Raw genomic sequence first — 19,255 nt, forward strand, 5'->3', positions numbered from 1 at the left:
AAGGACCTCGTGCTGACCATGTGCTCTTGATGATCTTTTTTTTGTGTGATCTATGTAGGTGCTGACCATTTGCTCTTGAAATTGCTATGGTAAACTCAAAAATAACGTTTTTGTGTGTTCAAAGATTAGGCTGTTTAGTTTGGTTTAGTTTATTTAGTTGAGTCACCTGAATTTCAGTGAGTTGATGCGCCAGAACCCTTCTTAGCTATTTTAGATTACTTCTCAATTCTTCACGGCTGAAGAAGTTTTATACTTCTTTTTTTGTTTGTTTCAGTTCAAGAAGAAACCTGAAATGCATTATGTAGAGAAGGATTGTCCAGTCTCAGCTCCAGGAAATTTTTCCAAAAGATGATGAGCTTCATTTTGAGGTTGAGTTCTTAGATTTTTCTAAAGCCAAGGCAAGATCTTATCACAAATCAAGATAACAGTGCTGTACATAGCCAAAAGACTCTGAAAACTTGCATTTCATCTGTATTGACCTAAGCTTTCGTTTCCTATGTTAATGTTCAGATTGCAAGTGAAGATCTGGGGGTCGTCAAGAAGGTAGGACCTGATATTCCATTGTTGTAGACGTATCAATTGGGTCGGGGATGATGTATTTATTTGGTGGCGTGGGCAAGGGTAGTGTAAGGAAAATATGCAGAGATTGAATGATATGATCCAAATCTCAAGCATTGCTTTTCTTTTATATGAAAGATACTAAATGAAGGTGGCTGGGAATCTGGGAATATACATATAGGTTGTTACTATAGAATCTGGGAAAAAATAGTAAATCACTTGATAAATAGTAAGTTCTAATCTAAATCAAATGGTTCAGTTTGAAGTTATTCTAAGTCATGGTTCTCGATATTTTCAGCTTGAATATACTACTTATATTATACTTTCCTTGCTACATTGTTTCTTATGATTGGTGTTTAATCGACCACTTCTTGCAGTTGAAGCTGAATAACACATGAGTTCTCGTATTATTGTTAATCTTGTATCGTCTGAAATTATCAATGTTTATTTTACTTTATACTTTTATCATTCCTTGTTGATATTCTGGTTATGTTATGACCTTGTTTTGGGATTTAGCTAGAGTTGGATAAAATCTTAAATGTTGTTGTTCCTCTGATGGACTCTTCTGCGAAGTCTTATAAGTTTAACGCTTTTTTTTTTTTATCTTGCTATATCCATAGTTTTGTTTGTCAAGGTTTCATGGAAGATTGAGTTGGTGAGTGTATTATGATTTCTTTATACAGATAAAACCTCTATAAATTAATAATGTTGGGACCATAGAAATATATTAATTTATAGAGATTTTAATTTATCGATAAATTAATAATTATTAATTTATAGAGAGATTTTCCTAATGTGGAAAGTTTTTTCAGAAAATATTTAAAAATAAGATTTAATCATGATAATTAGTATTTTATATAATCAATTACAAAGAAAATAATAATTATTATGTCTTGAAAGAGAATGCGAACAATTTTTGATATAGTAAAATATTAGAAATAAACTCTAACAAAAACTAATGTGTCTATACAGACATATATTTTGAAAATTTTACCTAATTATTAATTTATAATATTGTTGGGACCATATATTTACAAAGAATTTTCAAAAAAATTAATATCTTATTATTTTATCGAAATATGTATAAAATTACACTGGTCCCAAGTTAAGACCGGAAAAATTTATTAATTTATAGATATTATTAATTTATCGAGTATTAATTTATAGAGGTTTTACTGTACAAAGACTGCATTTATTTTCTGTTATTTGTGACATTCAAGTTTTAGAAAACCATTCACTTACATGCCGTATGACTGTTACAATGTTTTGTGTGCTTTAATTTAAGTGAAGCATTGTAAGTAACTATGTGATATTGGAAGATCGTATAATTGTGTGTGCTTACTTTTTATGATGTTCTTTGGTGTTCACAATATTGTGTGAGCAATATATTCCCTGACTTGTGTGAAATTATTGATACATTGAGTGTCTTCACATTGAGTGTCTTTTGTGTTTGTTAAAAGAACCTTATGTCTGTTTGTTAAAAGAACCTTATGTCTGAGATAAATCTGTTTTGTTGTGATGCAACCCATTTATGTTATGACAACATAGGAAGTTTTGTGCAGCAATAGAATTTATGGATGTTTTATTTTGTGCATTGTTGCTACAAAGTCCTTCAACATTGTTTCTGCAGTACACATTATAGATTCACCAATACTATCCCCATTTTTCAGAGAGCGTAACACAATATAAATTTTTTGAAACAAACAGCATTTTAATGTACGTACCTTGAGATCATTCTGCCTTTGATTTTAAAAGCTATCTTAACGTGAGAGCTTGTGTTTGTGTAACCATATCTTGAGACCCGTTATTATGCAAATTTGTCATGCATCATCTTGAAATGGGGAAATACAAATATTATTTAATTACAACTGATATAACATATATAAATAATTTACAAAGATATGTAAAAATTTATAAATATTATTGATGAAACAAATTTATAAATATTATTGATATAACTTACATAAATAATTTGTAAATATACGAGAGCAGTGAAGACAGCCTTCTTTTGTTTTTATAAAAAAATTTATTTTTTAATTTTAAATTAGTTTTGTATTTGAAATATTTCTTATTATTTGGTATTCATTAGAGGTCAAGGGAAAACTTATGCGGTATTCTCTCTTTGTCGTAAGTATGGAATTAAAGAGATAAAATTTCCGGTGTCTGGGTTTGATATATTATGTGAGAGACATTCTAGAATCTGGCTTGTTTTTGGTTTCTTCCTATGCTCGAATCCGTTTATTCTGGCCAATGGTTTTGAAATCAGTGTCGTTATTGCAAATGTGTCGCTCTTGTAAACGACGGTTCTAGTAGATGTATTCTCTGTTCCGTTTAATCATCCAGTTCTAAACTCGTGTGTACAACGTTTTTCTGATATTCTTTAACCGGTTTGATTGTTGTGTAAACGTTAGACCTCAAAGGCTCAAACTCATGTTCTTTTAAGTTTAATATTTTGATTGTTGTGTAACCTGGCCTCAAACCCATGTTCTTTTGTGTTTAGTAATAAATAATAATGATGTGGCGCTGACGCGGCGGAAGGAGAAGAGAGAAAATATAATTTTATATATATAGATATATGTGATTTATGTGATTTGCGTTGAAATCGAAGGATATATTGACATATATCTAGATTTTCCTTTATCAAATCGAGACCATGCCAAAGCACTATAACAAATATTAAGTCGTGCCCTGTAATGCACGATCAATCAACAACGTTTTGGTGTTGTCAGTGACCAAAATATGAGCGTATGTGAGATGGGATACGAACGGGACGGTACTTGTTGTCAAGCCACACAGCCATTCCTTTTGCCTCCAATATAGGCTGCTTCGTTAATGATATTTATACACAAAAATGAATCCAAATCAGAACACAAGTAAAAAACAAACACAAAGGCTTGATGAGAGCATGCACCAAAGTAACCTCTTTATTTGGAAGTTTAAAGATGAACTGTTCGAAGTAAATGCGCGCAATGGATACATCCGTTATCCTCGATTTCACCACGAATTTGCATCCACTCTGTTCAAAAAGGAGTAAACTAAATATACAAGATATACTAAAATGTGACAAAACATTATAGGAAAAGTTCAAAATTACACGTAAAGGTGCAATAAACTTTATTGTCAACTCAGAGATTGCCAAGGCTTCACCAGAACGGGATACTTCATCGCAATTGATACTGATACTCTCCATATACTCGTGTTGACCTTAGTAGAAAAACAAAGTTTTTGGTAAGGATGGGAGATATAGCTTAAGTATTTTCATCGATAATAAACTAACCGTGTTGGCAGTAGTTTGCATAAACAGCATTGTTCACAACACCGAATTGATCTAATTCATAATCGCGAACTTTAAGTTCAATCTCATGGAGCTTGAACACTCTGCCATATGGAAATTTCCATTAAAGATCTTGAACAATGTTATAGACTATATATCTACAAATCTTGATACTTAGTCTAGCTAGGCATGGTTATTAGAAAAATAAACATTAGATTTCTTATGAAATGAAGTTTGAGAGATCTTTATTTACCGTTTGCTTTCTTTTAGTTTGAGACATGCGAGTGGTTTAAAGGTCCTTGCGGTCCGAAGAGGCAGGACATGTGGTCGACTCCGAAAACAGGGAAATGCCACAGGCATAGGCATAGCCACGATGCAAGTCGTTTGAAGCATTGTACTACTTCGAGTGAAGATGATCAAATTCTCAAAAGTAGTTGGACAACTTATTTGTTCGGTATGTGAAAATTAGATTCAGTCACCGTATATATATGAAAAAAATTGTATTCTTCCAACTTATCCAACTAATAACAGACGTTTTAATTTAATGCGTAAGAAAGCTTGAAAAATTACTTGATTAACAGTATTTTAGAATTCATAGTCTAAATTGTACTAATAAGTGGTAGGTTAAATGACGAAAATGAATTAATTTTTTGTACTGATATAACATCATTTATAGTAAAACAAAGTTATTAATAATATCAAATTTCTAATGACAGTCGTTGAGTTTGATAGTATTAATTAATATTTTATTGTAGTATTAAAAAGAAAAATTAACTAATTATTATAAGAATGATCAATACATTAAAAATATATACAAAATATCTAGATATTGAATAACTTTTAGTTTAGCTTTAAAAAAGAAAATTAACTAATTATAAGAATGATCAATACATTATAAATATATACAAAATATCTAATTATTGAATATATGATAGTTTTAAATTATATAAAACCATAAACTATTCAGTATAAAAAGTTATTATATTAATTTTAAATAGTATAAATAAAAATATGAAAAAGTTAGAAATATTTTTTTGGTCAAAGTTGGTCAACACCAGTCTTCACTAGATTCAATCGACCGGTGTACCAAATTGTATGTCTATGTGCTGAGCACATGACGTTGTATAGTTGATACATTTGATGATTTAATACATATATTTCATGTAGCTGAATAGTTGATACATTTAATGATTTAATACATATATTTCATGTAGTAGAAGATGCAATATCATACATGGCATGTGTAACCATGCATTCTCGTATTCCAGCTAACAATTCTTTTTCCAAAACAAATGGTAAAACATCACTTATTCTCTCGTGAGGAAGATAGAAATATGAAACAAAATGATAGTTATCCGTCTTTTCTGATGTGTTTATGTCATGGGTTTATTTGAAAAGACTAAGAGCATCATCAATGCTAGCATCTTAAGCATATCTTAGGTAAATTAGACATTTAAATTAAATCAAAATGTTAATTAAAATATAAGATACCGTATCTTATATAAGATACAGAAGAAGGTTTAAGAGGCTGTGACGTGGCAGTTTCTAAGTGGGTGTTGAAATAAATCACGTTTAAATTAATTGTGTTTTATGTTATTTATGCAATAAATTGTAATTTATATATGTTTATAAATTTTTATTTTGCAATAATTATTAAGTGTTTAATAATTAAAATTGTTAAAAAAAAATTTTAATTAATATTTTTTTCTAAGATACCAAACTTAAGAACCTACCAATAATCCTACCTAAAAACAAAAAACAAAAATACATATCTTAAACTCTACACTTTTAATATTAATTACTAAATTAATCCTAAGATACACTCATTAAATCCTACCATTAAGTAGTCAGGGTTTCTTATAGTTTTCCGTCAGCTGTTCTGATAGTTATACGTAAGCTTTTCTAATATGTTTGTGTATCAAAAAAAACTACTCGTCAATAAATGGATTGGCAAACTATGTATTTTCTTTACCGATAGAATTTCTGATATTATATGTGTATATAGTTCGAAAATGTTGGAGGATGTTTTTCGCTTGAATAATGTCTATATTACCAAAGAAAAGAAAGAAAGTATCAAACTGTGAAAGCTGTGTTATACCTTCTCATTCCCGTGGCCTCCTCGGACCATTGTTGACTCAACGGCCTTATACGATTATCTTGAAATATCATTAAAGATTCTTGTCATCCTTCCTTTTCAACCTTAAATATTGGTGGTTGAAGTCTTTTAAGATTTTTTGTTTCAAATCAGTGAATCACACTCAAAACTGTTACATGTCTATGTTTGTCTTTTGTAGAATTAAATGAGAAAAGTCTTTAGAAAATAACTTTAAATTTATAAATAAATTATATGGTTTGTATTCTAACGTACTTCTAAGTATTGTCACAATAGTGTTGTTTTTGCCATCTAGTTTTAATGTAAGACCTACTCTCCCACATTAAGGATTCAAGTCCTACCAAAAGCAACAATTTGTTTTTGTTTTGCGCCCAATCAAAAGTTTTTGCTAGATCCGTCACTGGCCATGCAACGTAGATTTTTTTTTCTTTTTTTTTTTTTCGTAGATGTTGCATTCGCTGTATTTTAAATTTGAAAGCCAAAATTTATAAATTTATGGATATGCTATATTTAAAGTACAAAGTAAAGTCTATATCGAGATATTAACAAGAAATTTTAGTTATCGCAATATAAGGATATGTATTATATATATAGAAAAAGTCATTTTCTAAGGCCGAAAGCAATAGCATAGGAATATCGTAGGAAATAAAGCTTTCTCACTGTTTTTTCTACAATCTTGTGTCGAAGCAAATATCTTGTAGAATTTTCTTATTGCAAAATTTTGTAAGTCATTTCGTAGGAAAGGGAAATAGTAGTTTTGAGTTTTGATCTATCTCCCACTAAAATATTATTAGCAAATTTCTTCTTACTATTCTCCTACCAAAATTTTCATTTGGTATTCCTACGAAACAAATCTTACTAGTTTCCTACCAAATTACCAACCATTTTCCAACTTAAAATCTCTAACCAATTTCCTACGACTTTAGTTTTGGTAGCAAAATATTTACATATGTTACAATAAATTTTAATATTTTCAAAAATAAATTCCAAATGATGAAAAACGTGAAATATCGTTCCAAATTCACATGGAAACATTGTTAAAATCAATATAAACATTTTCCAATCCATATTTTAAAACTGTTATAAGCGAGGTAAAATGAGACTCAAAATTCCAATTAATTCGATCTATGCTTGCATCTCGTCTTCATCTATGCTTGGCGTCGACGGGTGTTCAGGTGGTCGAAGTTGAGGAAACTGCTCGAAGAGGAGCTTGTTGCATTCCATAAGGTATTTGATTTGAGCATTCTTTTCTAGTTCATGTTTCTTCAATATTTGAATCTCTTCTCGTAAGTCAGGAATATGGCGTGGAGTTGAAGTCGAAGACGAGCATTCTTCATTCAAAAATTTACCAAACCCATAGCGGCCTCCTTTAACCTTCGGAACAACCTGTAAATAAGAAATTAAAATGAAAGCATCAGTTTTGGGTGAAGATGGTATAAGCAAAGTATAAACCATTAGAAACATGAAACTAAAATTATCTTACTTCAAGCATGATAGAATTGATATCCTCTTGTGTGGCAGCTTTTGGCTGAGTAGAGTTATCTCCTTCAGTTTGGCAATGAGAATTTGTGAGCTCCAACTTACTCTTAGCTATCTCAAGAATCTTTTTTGTCTTCATGTCGGTAATTATGCGCGTCTTCTTGTTTAAGTGAGTTTCTTCCATGAAGTAAATCATATTAGGCTCCTTCCCGAGTTCAGTTGTCTAATATCAATGTCAAACAAAACCAGAAGTACTAGTCAACCAAAACCAACCAATGAAGTGAACTTTTAAAATGTAAAGCATAAAACCATGTCAAATAAAACCAGAATATAGAAACTAGAGAAATCAAACAAATCCAAATAAGCAAATATTAAACCATGTCAAACAAAACCAAGAAAGAAAATTTAGTAGCCTTTTTAGAAATCAGTAGCCTTGTAAGGAGACATTAGTCTGAAAACTTAGTAGCTTTTTAAGAGAAAAAAATCAGTAGCCTTGGTAAACTATATTGCGAAACTTAAACTGATTCATAGTATTACAAATCATTTGACTATGAAAACTAAAACCGTGGATGCATCAAGTAAATCGTCAACATCTTTTCATAGAAATGACAAGCAATGCAAATTCAGAGAAATTTCAATATATCGTATATTATTACTTACCATTTCATCCCAACGTCGTTCATATGTTTTTGCACCGTTGTTGTGTATAGCGATGCCTAAACCACCCCGATCACTTGACCGATTCTTAGAGTTTTTGGCTGCTGTCTTGACTGCTTTTTCATCAGTCCACATTTTTATGTAACCATCAAACAGAGATTTTTTCGCCTTCATCCATTCCGGCAAGTTTTCCGGACCTCTGTGCTTCCATAGCTTCTTCCACTCACGTAAGTTTGATCTAAAGGACAAGTCTGCTTGCTTGGCATAATTTGTTCGGACATATTCTGTTATGTTTGAGTCCCAGTTAAACTCTTGCTGTAAATGAAAGTATATGTAATTAGAAACACGATTGCAAAGAAAAATTACTTATAATATATACAAAATAAAGATATATTTTACTGCAAAAGCTCGGAACCATCTGTTCTTGATTTCTTGTGGGAGAGAACGATATGTTGGATATGGTTTTGGGAGATCAGATTTAAGCATCTTCAAAATCTGCTTTGTAATCTTACCTGTTGTGTCATGTCTAAACCTGAACAAAGTGAATATAATTTGTAAGTCACACAAAATCTTAACAAAGTAAAAAATAGTTTAGAGTTTACCAAATGTGTTTTCCTTCTTGTTTTGGACTTAGCGTAGGTATGTGTTTTCGGCTTGGGAGATCCAACAACTCACTGCGAATAGGAACAACCGATTTCTCGCTCTCAGGTTGCAATGAATTAGATTCTAAAGACTCACTTCTACTACGATTGTGTTGGGTTGGCATATTGTGTGGCTGCTTCTGAAACCTTATTAGATCGTTCAGTGAGTAGCTAGGTGTATTGGAATCATACATGAATTGTTCATAGTTCTCACATATATACTCATGATATAGGAAACTTTTTTTTGCATTTTCCTACCCATTTGGCCATTTCCTACGAAACTTTTCTCGGTTACTACCAACTTGTCTACCATTTAGTTACCCACTAGCGTACCTAATTTCTCAAGTGGTTGGTCACATATAGAATAAAGTGGTAGACAAATTCATATGTATTTTCTTTACTATTTTGTAATAAAATGGTAAGAAAAATCTTTATGCATTTTCTTGGCATGTCTTTACAACATATGTTTCGTCAAACATTGGTAGGAAAAATTCCTATGTCCATTTTTTCCATAGATTAGTACAACACATTTTTCGTAAGAAAATGAAAAGAGTTTTTCTATAAAATTCTTTTAACATCTTTTCCTCTGGAATTTCTATCAATATTCTGCGAATTTTCCTACCATTCCAAAATTAGTAGAATTTTGTAGGAAAATTTCATATGATTTTCTCACATCACAATTCCATAAGAAAATTGTAAAACTTTTCTTTGATAGTAAATTTTCGTAAAACAATGGTTGATATCTGGTAGGAAACTTTGAACGATCTCTGGCAGAAGCTTAGAGATCGCCGGTTCGAATAGCATTTGGGACGAAACCATATAACATGCTTTGGTTTCGGGCCTGAGGGGATGTATGGGCTTTGGCCCAGAACCTCTTTGATTATTCAAAAAAAAAAAAAAAAACCAAATTTAATTTATGTTATATACATGTTTTAATTAGATTTAATCTGGTATATTTGGGTTTAAACCAGATTTCAACCTTAGACATTACCTTTGGTGTTTTTTTGAAAAGGATTTTTATGACATTTAATCATTAGAAAGCTAGTTATTAAAATTAATAAGGTTTGGCCTATATTAATGGTTTTACTAATTCTTTTAGTTATTTTACTAAGATTGTTAATAGAGATAAAACATGAGATCGTAGCATTAAAAATGTTATAGCTTTTATCAACAATCACAATACAAACATAAAAAGATAAACTTACATATACCCTCCGTTCCTAAATGATGATCTTTCTAGAGAACAAAAATTGTTTTAAAAAGATAATTTGTAAGTTATTAATGTATTATTAATTAGAATTAAAATTTTCAAGGTAAATAATTAAATACTACTCCATCCGATTTTGAATAGATTATCTTTTGGCCTTATTTTATTCAAAATTAGATGATTTTCTCACAAATCTATGGAAAATTAACTAGATTTTTATTGAATACCATATGGCCTATATCTTTCCTTTTGAATTTATGCCATATATTTTTTTTTTAATGTATAAATGATTGCTAGCTGAAGCTAAAAATGAAAAATCACGTTGATATATCATATATCATTTTTATAGAGCATTACATTTTTATATAGTCAGTTTTGACCCATTTTATCGCATTCAAAACCATGCTACCTCATGTCTGTTTCCTATGATTTTTCTATGATTCTTGTTGTAGGGAAACGCTGTTTTTCTTGTATATACGACCAATAGTAAGAGCACCAACAATAGAGAAACACAACCAGCCTAAACCACCAAATTTGCAATCATAATTTAGCAAAAAGTTTCAAATCATATAGTTTCGAAAGTTCACCCAAAAATCTCAAATTGTTTAGAAAGTCAATATCTAAATTGTTGGAGCTTTAAAACGCATATAACGAAGATTCAAGTTGCCAAAACGATAAACTTGAATGTACCTGTATATAAATTTTTCTTTGCACTTTAGTCTATTTATAGGTTTTGGGAATTTGCTACCAATTGTTGAATTGTTCAGAGCTACCCAAAAATTAGACAGTTTCAAAGTTTCTCTTTCTCCTTTAATTTTGAGTGTTACACTAATAAGCAGCCTCGGTCCAACAATATCAAGGCCCATAGGGAAAGTTAATTTCTCCTTATTAGATTATTTTTTTCTTTTCGGCCCACTAAAACTTTTCATTTAATTTTTGGTGGAGAAAACTTTTCTTTTATTGGGTCCAAATTTAAACACAAAAAGTTAATTTTGGACTCTGGTTGTGATATTCATATAAAATTTAAAAATTAGCTATATAAGTTTTTATTTTAATTGCTTAGACCATCATTATTAATAGGATTTTAGGAAAATTTCTTCCGAGCAAAAGATTGAGTAGTAAATGTTAAAAAAAAAATATAATTAGGATTTTTCTCTGAAATTTAACGTCGTTGATGGAACGCTATTTAACTGCGGTTAAATTGTAGGTTTGAATCCATCAAATCATTTAGAAAAAATGATTTGTAACATATATATTTAAATGTAGTACTTCGAAAAAATGTATAGATATTAAACGTCTAAAAAAAATGTCTTTCGAATTTTATTCCTAAAATAAGACAACTTCTTTTCGTTTTCTTTCTATAATTTATGTGGCACATATGGCACCATGGCAGAAGATTGATACAATTAGGAGAGGTACGGTATTCAATGATTGAATTCAAAAGAATTAAAATGAATAGGATGTGTACATCTATCTATTCGTAAATTTTGTCGTCACATATATAACAGCAACCATCTCTATTTCTCTATATATATGGTGATTGAAACCAAACTTTCACAAAACGTACAAAAGTTGTCAACTATATTTGGGCATCATTACTCCATAAAGCCAATGTATATCGGTACGGCAGCTCCAGCGACGCCTGTAATATTTCCCTGTTCATCGAGGCGGCCGGTGATCCTCCCTATCCGGACCGCGAAGATCTTCAAGCCTTTCGCAATCCTCAAACTAAACGGAGACAAAGGGTAAACATATGTCTCTCTATCTCAATTCATTAGAACTAAGTGATCTAGTTTATTCCTTTTTAAGCTAATGTTTCTAATTCATAATCTAATTAAATTTCTATATGGCAGAATGAGCGGGTTCCATGAGACTGAACTCAAAGTTCGCGATTACGAATTAGATCAGTTCGGTGTTGTGAACAATGCTGTTTATGCAAACTACTGCCAACACGGTTAGTTAAAAATATAACAAAATGCATGCAGCTTCTTATATCTTAGTCTTACTAAATATTATGGTTTGTTAAACTTGTTTTCTTGCATAGGTCGGCACGAGTTTATGGATAATGTTGGTATCAACTGCGATGAAGTATCACGTTCCGGTGAAGCCTTGGCAATTTCTGAGTTGACAATAAAATTCCGTGCACCTTTACGAGTACTTTTCCTAGAGATATTTATATTTTTTGACATTTTCAAATATTAGTGTTATGTTATATATACTTCTTGTGTGTGAGTGTGTGTGTGTGTGTGTGCAGAGTGGTAGCAGATTTGTGGTGAAAACTAGGATATCAGGAGTATCTGTGGCACGTATATACTTTGAACAGTTCATCTTAAAACTACCAAATCAAGAGGTTAATCTTTGAATCAATTGTTGACCCAAAAAAAAAAAAAAATGAACTTTGAATCACTTATTGATTTGCCAATTTTTTTGTGAAGGCATTTGTGGATTTACCATAATTGCTAAAATCTTATAGATTTGCTATTTTTGAGGTTAGAAAAATCAATAATATGATTAAACATGATGTTTGGGTTACGTATTTACTATAAATTACATTTTTAGCCAAAAAAAGATCAAAATATAGACTTTTTAAAAATTTTAAAAATGGAAAATCTATGAGATTGTAGCAAAAATGACATATTTATAAAATTTGGCATAGCAATGGCATTTTCCGTAAGAATCCCGTCATCTTTTTTGCTATTTTCATTAAGCCTTTATATTTTTTATTTTTTTTAACTTGCATGGTTCTAATCAAGATCTTTTGGTTTTAAGCAGCTTATTCTGGAAGCGCACGGGACAGCTGTGTGGCTCGATAACAAGTACCGTCCCACACGAATCCCATCTCATATACGCTCTAACTTTGTTCACTTCCAACGCCAAGAAGATGATATTTAACTCTTTCCAAAACTCTTATGTTTCATTATTTATATTTGTTGCGAATTTGTGATTTATACATGCATGCATCGTACTCTTTGCACTATGTTATTTATTTATTAATGTATATGTACATATAGTTCCATTATAATATAGTTGGATCTGCTAATACGGAAATAGCAGTTAAATAAAATTTTGATACAAATTTTTCGCTATTCAAATGCTGCATAAATGATAGATATATGTCTCGTAAATAAAATATTATTAAAAGATAAATCTATTTCAATATGGAATGATTTTTGGTTTCCAGCTTAATTCATGAGACCAGCACTATATATGCAGTGGATTTATTGCTTTAAGTTAAAAACTTTGTTGATTCATGCGATTTCGAGTGTCCACCAGCACGTCAAGTTTACTATTTACGAATATGAATTATTTATTCTAGAGAACTTTTCCTCGAGCTAATATCTCTTTGTATCCATAGATAATGTAGTACATTTGGAAGGTTTAAAATCAACTTAAAATTTTGTGATTGGCGAAAAAATGAGGAGCAAGCTTGACAATTAGCACAAATAGAAGTTACAAATGAATTTTCAAGGGTCCAAGGAAAATAAAACTCAAAATCAAATACTTTGGGATATAGATGTTTTGTGGATGGATAGGCACCGGTTGGTTCTGTTTATCACCAAATGGTGAGGCGCCAATCATAGGAAATGCAAACCTCTAACGAACCCTAGCTAACTTTATATGCAGAGGTGGAAGCTCTTGTCTGGACAATAAAGACTTTATAAAGAGAAGTGTATGATTGGTGCTGGACAATACAATCTTGTTAAAGATGGTATTTTCTTCTACTGATTGGCTAGCCTTTTCACTTGGAGGAAATTCATAGCAACAAGGGATACAGTTGATCTATTTCCTTATCTTTGGGTTTTTGTATTGTGAATGTAAAAGCGGATAATTTAGTATGAAAAATTGTACCAAACCGCATTATATTACATACTAGCAGTTGACACGCGCTGCGCGCGAAAAATTTATAATTTTTTTGTTAATTTTTTATTCATATTGTGATATTTTATTTATTTTTTAATTGATTTTCAAAACATATTATATATTTTTTTAATTATTATCTTTCAATACTTAAATTTGGATTAAAAGCATTTTCTTTTTGATCATGTTCTATACTAATATTTCACTTTCAATTTTACTTTTCCTCTTTAAAATTTTATATATACAATTACATAAATGTTGTTTTATTCTAACATAAATTTAAAATTTGCTTACATTCTAAAACTCAGTAACACATTTAAAATTTTAAACTATGATCAATTTAAAATGAAAGTTGAATTATATTATTACCACTAATAAAAAAATATTTCTTATTTAACATTTCATTTATTTTACATAATTTATTTTTATTTATATAAACTTTCTGTTAATTAAATAAGTAACATAAATATGCACTAAATGAATGTTTTAAATTTATTATAATGTAAAAACAAAAATGTGGCTTAAGTAGATGCTTAGGTGACATCATGAGAAGAGAGAAAAACTAACTTTATATATATAGGTATATAAATAATATTTCTTAGAATTGGCTCGTCTGAATTAATTCGTTTGGATAGGATAAGATTTAGTTTACAATGAATGATGTAGTAAACGATAAAAAAATATGTGTAACTTCATAAGGCAGTTTTGTTGGAAATAAAAGAAAGAAAAGCAATTAATAATTTTGGTTCAATAGAGGTCTTGGTGAGCTAAACAGAAACACCTTATTAAATTATACCGGAAACATGATTGAGACATTAAATTTTGATAAATCTGGCCTAGCCACAAATTTCACTAGAAATCAAGGGAAAATAGTCAAAAGACAATGAAATCTATTATGGTAATAATTTTTGTTGAAGAAATATTAAAAAATTATTGTTTAGGAAATTTAAATCAATAATAAATATTACACTAAAATAATAAATATTCATCCAAAAAAGTTATTGTTTATGAAATTTAACTCAATAACAAAAATTTAACAACCAAAAAGTTTACCTTATTGTACAAGAATAAATCACTTATTTAATATTTCTTTGTTTTTTTTTTTTGTTAATATTGCACATTGCTGCTATCTGCCAGATGGATTTTTTTCGTCAAAATATAATTTATATAGATGAATTAATTTAATCATGATATGAATAAGAACAAATCACAAAAATAAAGGATATATATTTGTCTTAGTATTGCCATATTACCCACTTTCAGCTAACGGACATGAAGTTTATGTAACAATCAAATGATTTTCATTTTTGATAAAGACGATATACATTTATTTCGACATTACGTCGGCCAAATTTATCACAATAGTCTTAAAAAGGTTAAACCACAATGAAATATTTATAAAACAACTCGACGGTTTTCTTAAAGAATCATAATTAGTATTATATAATTATCAATAACCACAACATAAACCAAACAATAATTAACGATCGAACCAATGTAATAAATAATTCAATTAATTGAGTTAAGTCTAAGTAAAATGAATATCCGAACCGGGACATACCCGAATAATTCAACCTGAATCCGAATCCAACCAAAATATAAACCCAAAAATACCTGAATTATATAAGTAAATAATAATTAAGGATCTGAAACTCCGAAACTTTTTCTTAAATATCTGGAATTTCGTCCAATATTTTACCAAATTCAATTTTACTAGAAAATTCGGGTATTTATCCTAACTCCAGATATTTACCCAAAATTTTTATAACGGGTATTTGTGTATCATAATGGATGTTAAACTTTTCTACTCGAAGGAACCGAACTCGATCGGTTTCTACCCAAAATTCCTTGAGTACCCAAATGTTTTAAAGAAAAAGAAATGTAGTTTGTAACTATCGAATTTTAATTAATATAAAACAGATCTCATCAATAGTAAATCATATAATGTATATATAAATGAATCTTTCAATATGTGTTTTTTCCAATTTTTTTGATAATTAAGCTGTTCGTTTGGTCACCGTAGGTACCTGCGGCTGCGGCGAACGCAGATCTTGTTGTTCGTTTGATCGTCGCAAGTTACCGCAATGGCTAACGTAACGTCCTGCGGCTAATAATATTGAACGTTGATTCGATTCAACGATCAAAACTGCACTAATGCCGCTGCCGCCGCCGCCTGCGATGACCAAACGAACACGCCCAATATATATTGGCAGAAATAAAAGTAACAAAAGAAACGTGATTATAGTAAATTGCCAATACGTCCAATTGCCAAATTGCCAAATTGGTCTTGCGTCCACCGCTAAGGCCAAATCGCACAATTGACAACTTCAGGAGTAAACACTAAAAATGGTGGACCACTTCACTTTATTTATATTCATATTAATTAGTATTTAGAAAACGTGGCGAAGACCAGAGCCAGAATTTTAGTCACAATGATCATAATTTTCTTTTAAGCAAAATGCCAAAAAAAAGAGACAAAAAAATCTTAAATTTTTTTAGATATTTTAGATGAAAGTGAAAAGCGGTGATAAAATAATATCATAATCTCAAAGACTAAACCAAATCAAAATATATTATTTTATTTTGTTATGGTTTAATCTAAAATACCTTTATAATTATCATCGTAAAGACTTTTATTTTATATATTATTTGTCAAAATTTTATAAACCAACTGCTAACAAAAACGGATTATATTTCATATACTTTTTTTGAACTTTGCGTCGTGAGGTTTCAATTTTATATATTATTTATCAAAATTTTATAAACCAACTGCTAACAAAAACGGGTTGTATTTCATTTTTTTTTCACAGAATTGACTAATATTTTTGAGATTTTTTAGGATAAAATTGTAAAAAGATAGTAATTTAGAGAGTTATTTGCTTAATATATATATATATATATATATATATATATATATATAAATATATATATATAAATTTAGTTATATTTAGTTTAGGACACCATGTTACTATAAAAAAAGATAAAAATGCATGTAGCCTAAAAGCTCACGATTACAATGTCTTCCTAAACGCATTATTTCCCGACAATGTCATTTCAATTTCAACACCGTTGCTTCTTCAATTCTATAAGTCAATCTCAATCCGTTCATTCATACATTATTTACATTATTAAATAGATACGTAAAGTTTTTTGTTCTATCAATTATGTTTTATTCGAGGCTACATCTTGACTACACATAAGTAAGGATTTGTTAAGTTCTCTTCTTTCCCACTTCTATTTCGAAATGTAATTTTTTTTAAAAAAAAATCTAATTAATTAGCATATAACTCTTGATTGATACCTTTTAAATGATATCCTCTTTTAAAGACATTATAGTGCCAAGTGTAACTTTTTCATTAGTTTACAACTTTAGATAATTTAATATTTATTTATTTAATGTTATTCAATTGTAAACTTCATTTAGGAGATGATGACTGTGGATGCTTTAAGCTCTATATGTCAATTCTGACAGATTTTCGACAAATACTATTTTTGGAAATTGGCATGTTTTCTAGTAATGCGTAGACAAAAAAAAATGATAATGTACCAAAATTAATTGAATATAGGAGCAAAAAGTAGTTGACTCCATAAATGATGAGATGATCCAAAGAAAGAAACCACTTCTCATTTTTGTTCTTCATTCCATCCTCTTGATAAAAGGAGCTACATTTTTGTTCCTCATTCTCATAAAGATTCCATTATTTCCAAAGGAGCTAAGAATTCTAAGAGAAACAATGGTGGAGGAAATTGAGATCCAAACTAAAGCTGATAAGTTCTTCATGTTTGTGATCAGAAGATCACAACAACTGTCCAAAGCCACTCCCTATATTAAGGGATGTGATCTTCTCGAAGGAGAATGGGGCAAGGTTGGAAGCATACTCCTTTGGAGATTAGTTTTTGGTAAGAGATACAATTATATATATTGGTTTTATTGTTAAAACTATAAACATTTAATTTGAATAGTGCAAGTTTTGGTAAAATAAAATGGAAAGTATGGAATTATAAATAATCTGATTTGATCAAAAATATATTAAAAACAGAAATAATGTTAAATGTTTATGGTTTGAAATGAGATTTCTGTTTGTTAAAGTTATCAAATAGAATAGTGTAGGACATCCCCAAATCAAAAAAATATATTACGTTTTTTTTTGGGTCATATTTCTATATTATGTTACATTCTATAAAATTATGAAAAATATTAACTTTATAATTTAATAACTATATTACTTCATTTAAATATTTTTTTGTTTGAATTATATACTTTTAAACTGTGTTTTATATATATTTAAGTTTATACGAAAAGATAAACCGTCCAAACTGGGTAGTGCCTCACACCAAATTTATCATTTGTGTGTTTATATACTTCATGGTGTCACACCAATTTTATTCTATTCTTTTTATGGTAGGCATGCTTTATTTAAATGTCAATTCTAATCTTTTTTTTTTCTTTCATTAATTTAAGAATTATTTACATATGAATATAATAGCTAGATCATGTACAAATATCAGATCTTTAAAACAAATTTATATTAAAAAAAATATTGTGCTCCATACGAAATATTTTTGTAGATCCACGACTGTTTTCAACTACACTAGACTTATTGATCTAGCTTTCACCAAAAAAAACAAATAACAAATAACAAATAACAAAATATAATTTTTTGACATTTAAGTGTATTTTGGTGTAGATGGAGAGCCAAGAGAGTCAAAGGACAGGACCGACGCCATGAATATGGAGAAGAATATGATTCAGTGGAGGGTGTTAGAAGGACCTGTAATGAAAGAGTACAAGAGCTTCTTGAAAACGTTGAAGGTGAGCCCTAAGCATGAAGGGCATGGAAGTGTGGTGAAGTGGAACATGAAGTATGAGAGGATTCATGAGAAGGTGGCTCATCCAGAGAGGCTTCTTCAGTTCTTCATCAAAGTTATTAACGAAATTGACCAATACCTCTTGTTAGAGGAATAGGTATGTGAGTCTATGTGGGGGAGTTATTGAATAAGTGAGGACTACTCCTTTTATGTGTGTTTGTATTTTGTTTCTAAATAATTTGAACTCTTTTCATTTACAAGAGATGTCTACAATGTGTTATGCTACAAGTAAGTTGTGAAATTTTGAGTAGCTACGAACTTTTCGTATTTTATATCCACTAATTGTAGACCTTCGTTATCATATCCAAGACCGAGCTAAATCGTTGAGCAATGTAAGTGTGATATGATAAGGACATGCATGATTATTAGAATACAAACCAATATCCCACACAGAGACGGATGTAGGTAAGAAAGACATGTGACACGTGCCACATGCTAAATTTTGGAAAAAAAAAAAATTTACCTATAATATAATATATAATCATTCTAGTGCCACATATAAATATGATCCCAAGTCTATTTACGTTTTTTATTTCTATATTATTAAATTTTAAGTTAATAAATATCTAAGTTTAATCACTAAATAAACACTAATAATT

At 29.8% G+C, this 19,255-nt stretch overlaps 4 protein-coding genes across 4 annotated transcripts; 2 read left to right on the forward strand and 2 right to left on the reverse strand.

The window, feature by feature from the left end:
- Positions 1–3,235: 3,235 nt before the first annotated feature.
- LOC17898254 (acyl-acyl carrier protein thioesterase ATL1, chloroplastic) lies at positions 3,236–4,282 on the reverse strand. Its single transcript, XM_006305580.2, has 5 exons — positions 4,086–4,282; positions 3,836–3,936; positions 3,653–3,762; positions 3,479–3,574; positions 3,236–3,379 (listed from the first exon to the last, which is right to left on the reverse strand). Exons 1-5 carry the CDS (start codon positions 4,223–4,225, stop codon positions 3,284–3,286), a joined length of 543 nt encoding a protein of 180 aa, XP_006305642.2. The 5' UTR covers positions 4,226–4,282; the 3' UTR covers positions 3,236–3,283.
- Positions 4,283–6,941: 2,659 nt separating this feature from the next.
- Positions 6,942–8,865, reverse strand: LOC111828587. The gene is made up of 5 exons (XM_023776884.1): positions 8,684–8,865; positions 8,481–8,613; positions 8,085–8,396; positions 7,429–7,647; positions 6,942–7,331 (listed from the first exon to the last, which is right to left on the reverse strand). The coding sequence occupies exons 1-5, from the start codon at positions 8,845–8,847 to the stop codon at positions 7,071–7,073; spliced, it is 1,089 nt and encodes a 362-aa protein (XP_023632652.1). The 5' UTR covers positions 8,848–8,865; the 3' UTR covers positions 6,942–7,070.
- Positions 8,866–11,540: 2,675 nt separating this feature from the next.
- On the forward strand, positions 11,541–12,821 carry LOC17896980 (acyl-acyl carrier protein thioesterase ATL1, chloroplastic). The gene is made up of 5 exons (XM_006306031.1): positions 11,541–11,674; positions 11,783–11,883; positions 11,974–12,083; positions 12,184–12,279; positions 12,702–12,821. Exons 1-5 carry the CDS (start codon positions 11,541–11,543, stop codon positions 12,819–12,821), a joined length of 561 nt encoding a protein of 186 aa, XP_006306093.1.
- A 4,565-nt stretch (positions 12,822–17,386) lies between these two features.
- On the forward strand, positions 17,387–18,753 carry LOC17898428 (MLP-like protein 168). Its single transcript, XM_006304528.2, has 2 exons — positions 17,387–17,687; positions 18,476–18,753. The coding sequence occupies exons 1-2, from the start codon at positions 17,387–17,389 to the stop codon at positions 18,751–18,753; spliced, it is 579 nt and encodes a 192-aa protein (XP_006304590.2).
- Positions 18,754–19,255: the final 502 nt, after the last annotated feature.

Source organism: Capsella rubella, unplaced genomic scaffold, assembly GCF_000375325.1.
Source record: "Capsella rubella cultivar Monte Gargano unplaced genomic scaffold, Caprub1_0 scaffold_1, whole genome shotgun sequence".
In the NCBI taxonomy this organism is placed as follows: domain Eukaryota; kingdom Viridiplantae; phylum Streptophyta; class Magnoliopsida; order Brassicales; family Brassicaceae; genus Capsella; species Capsella rubella.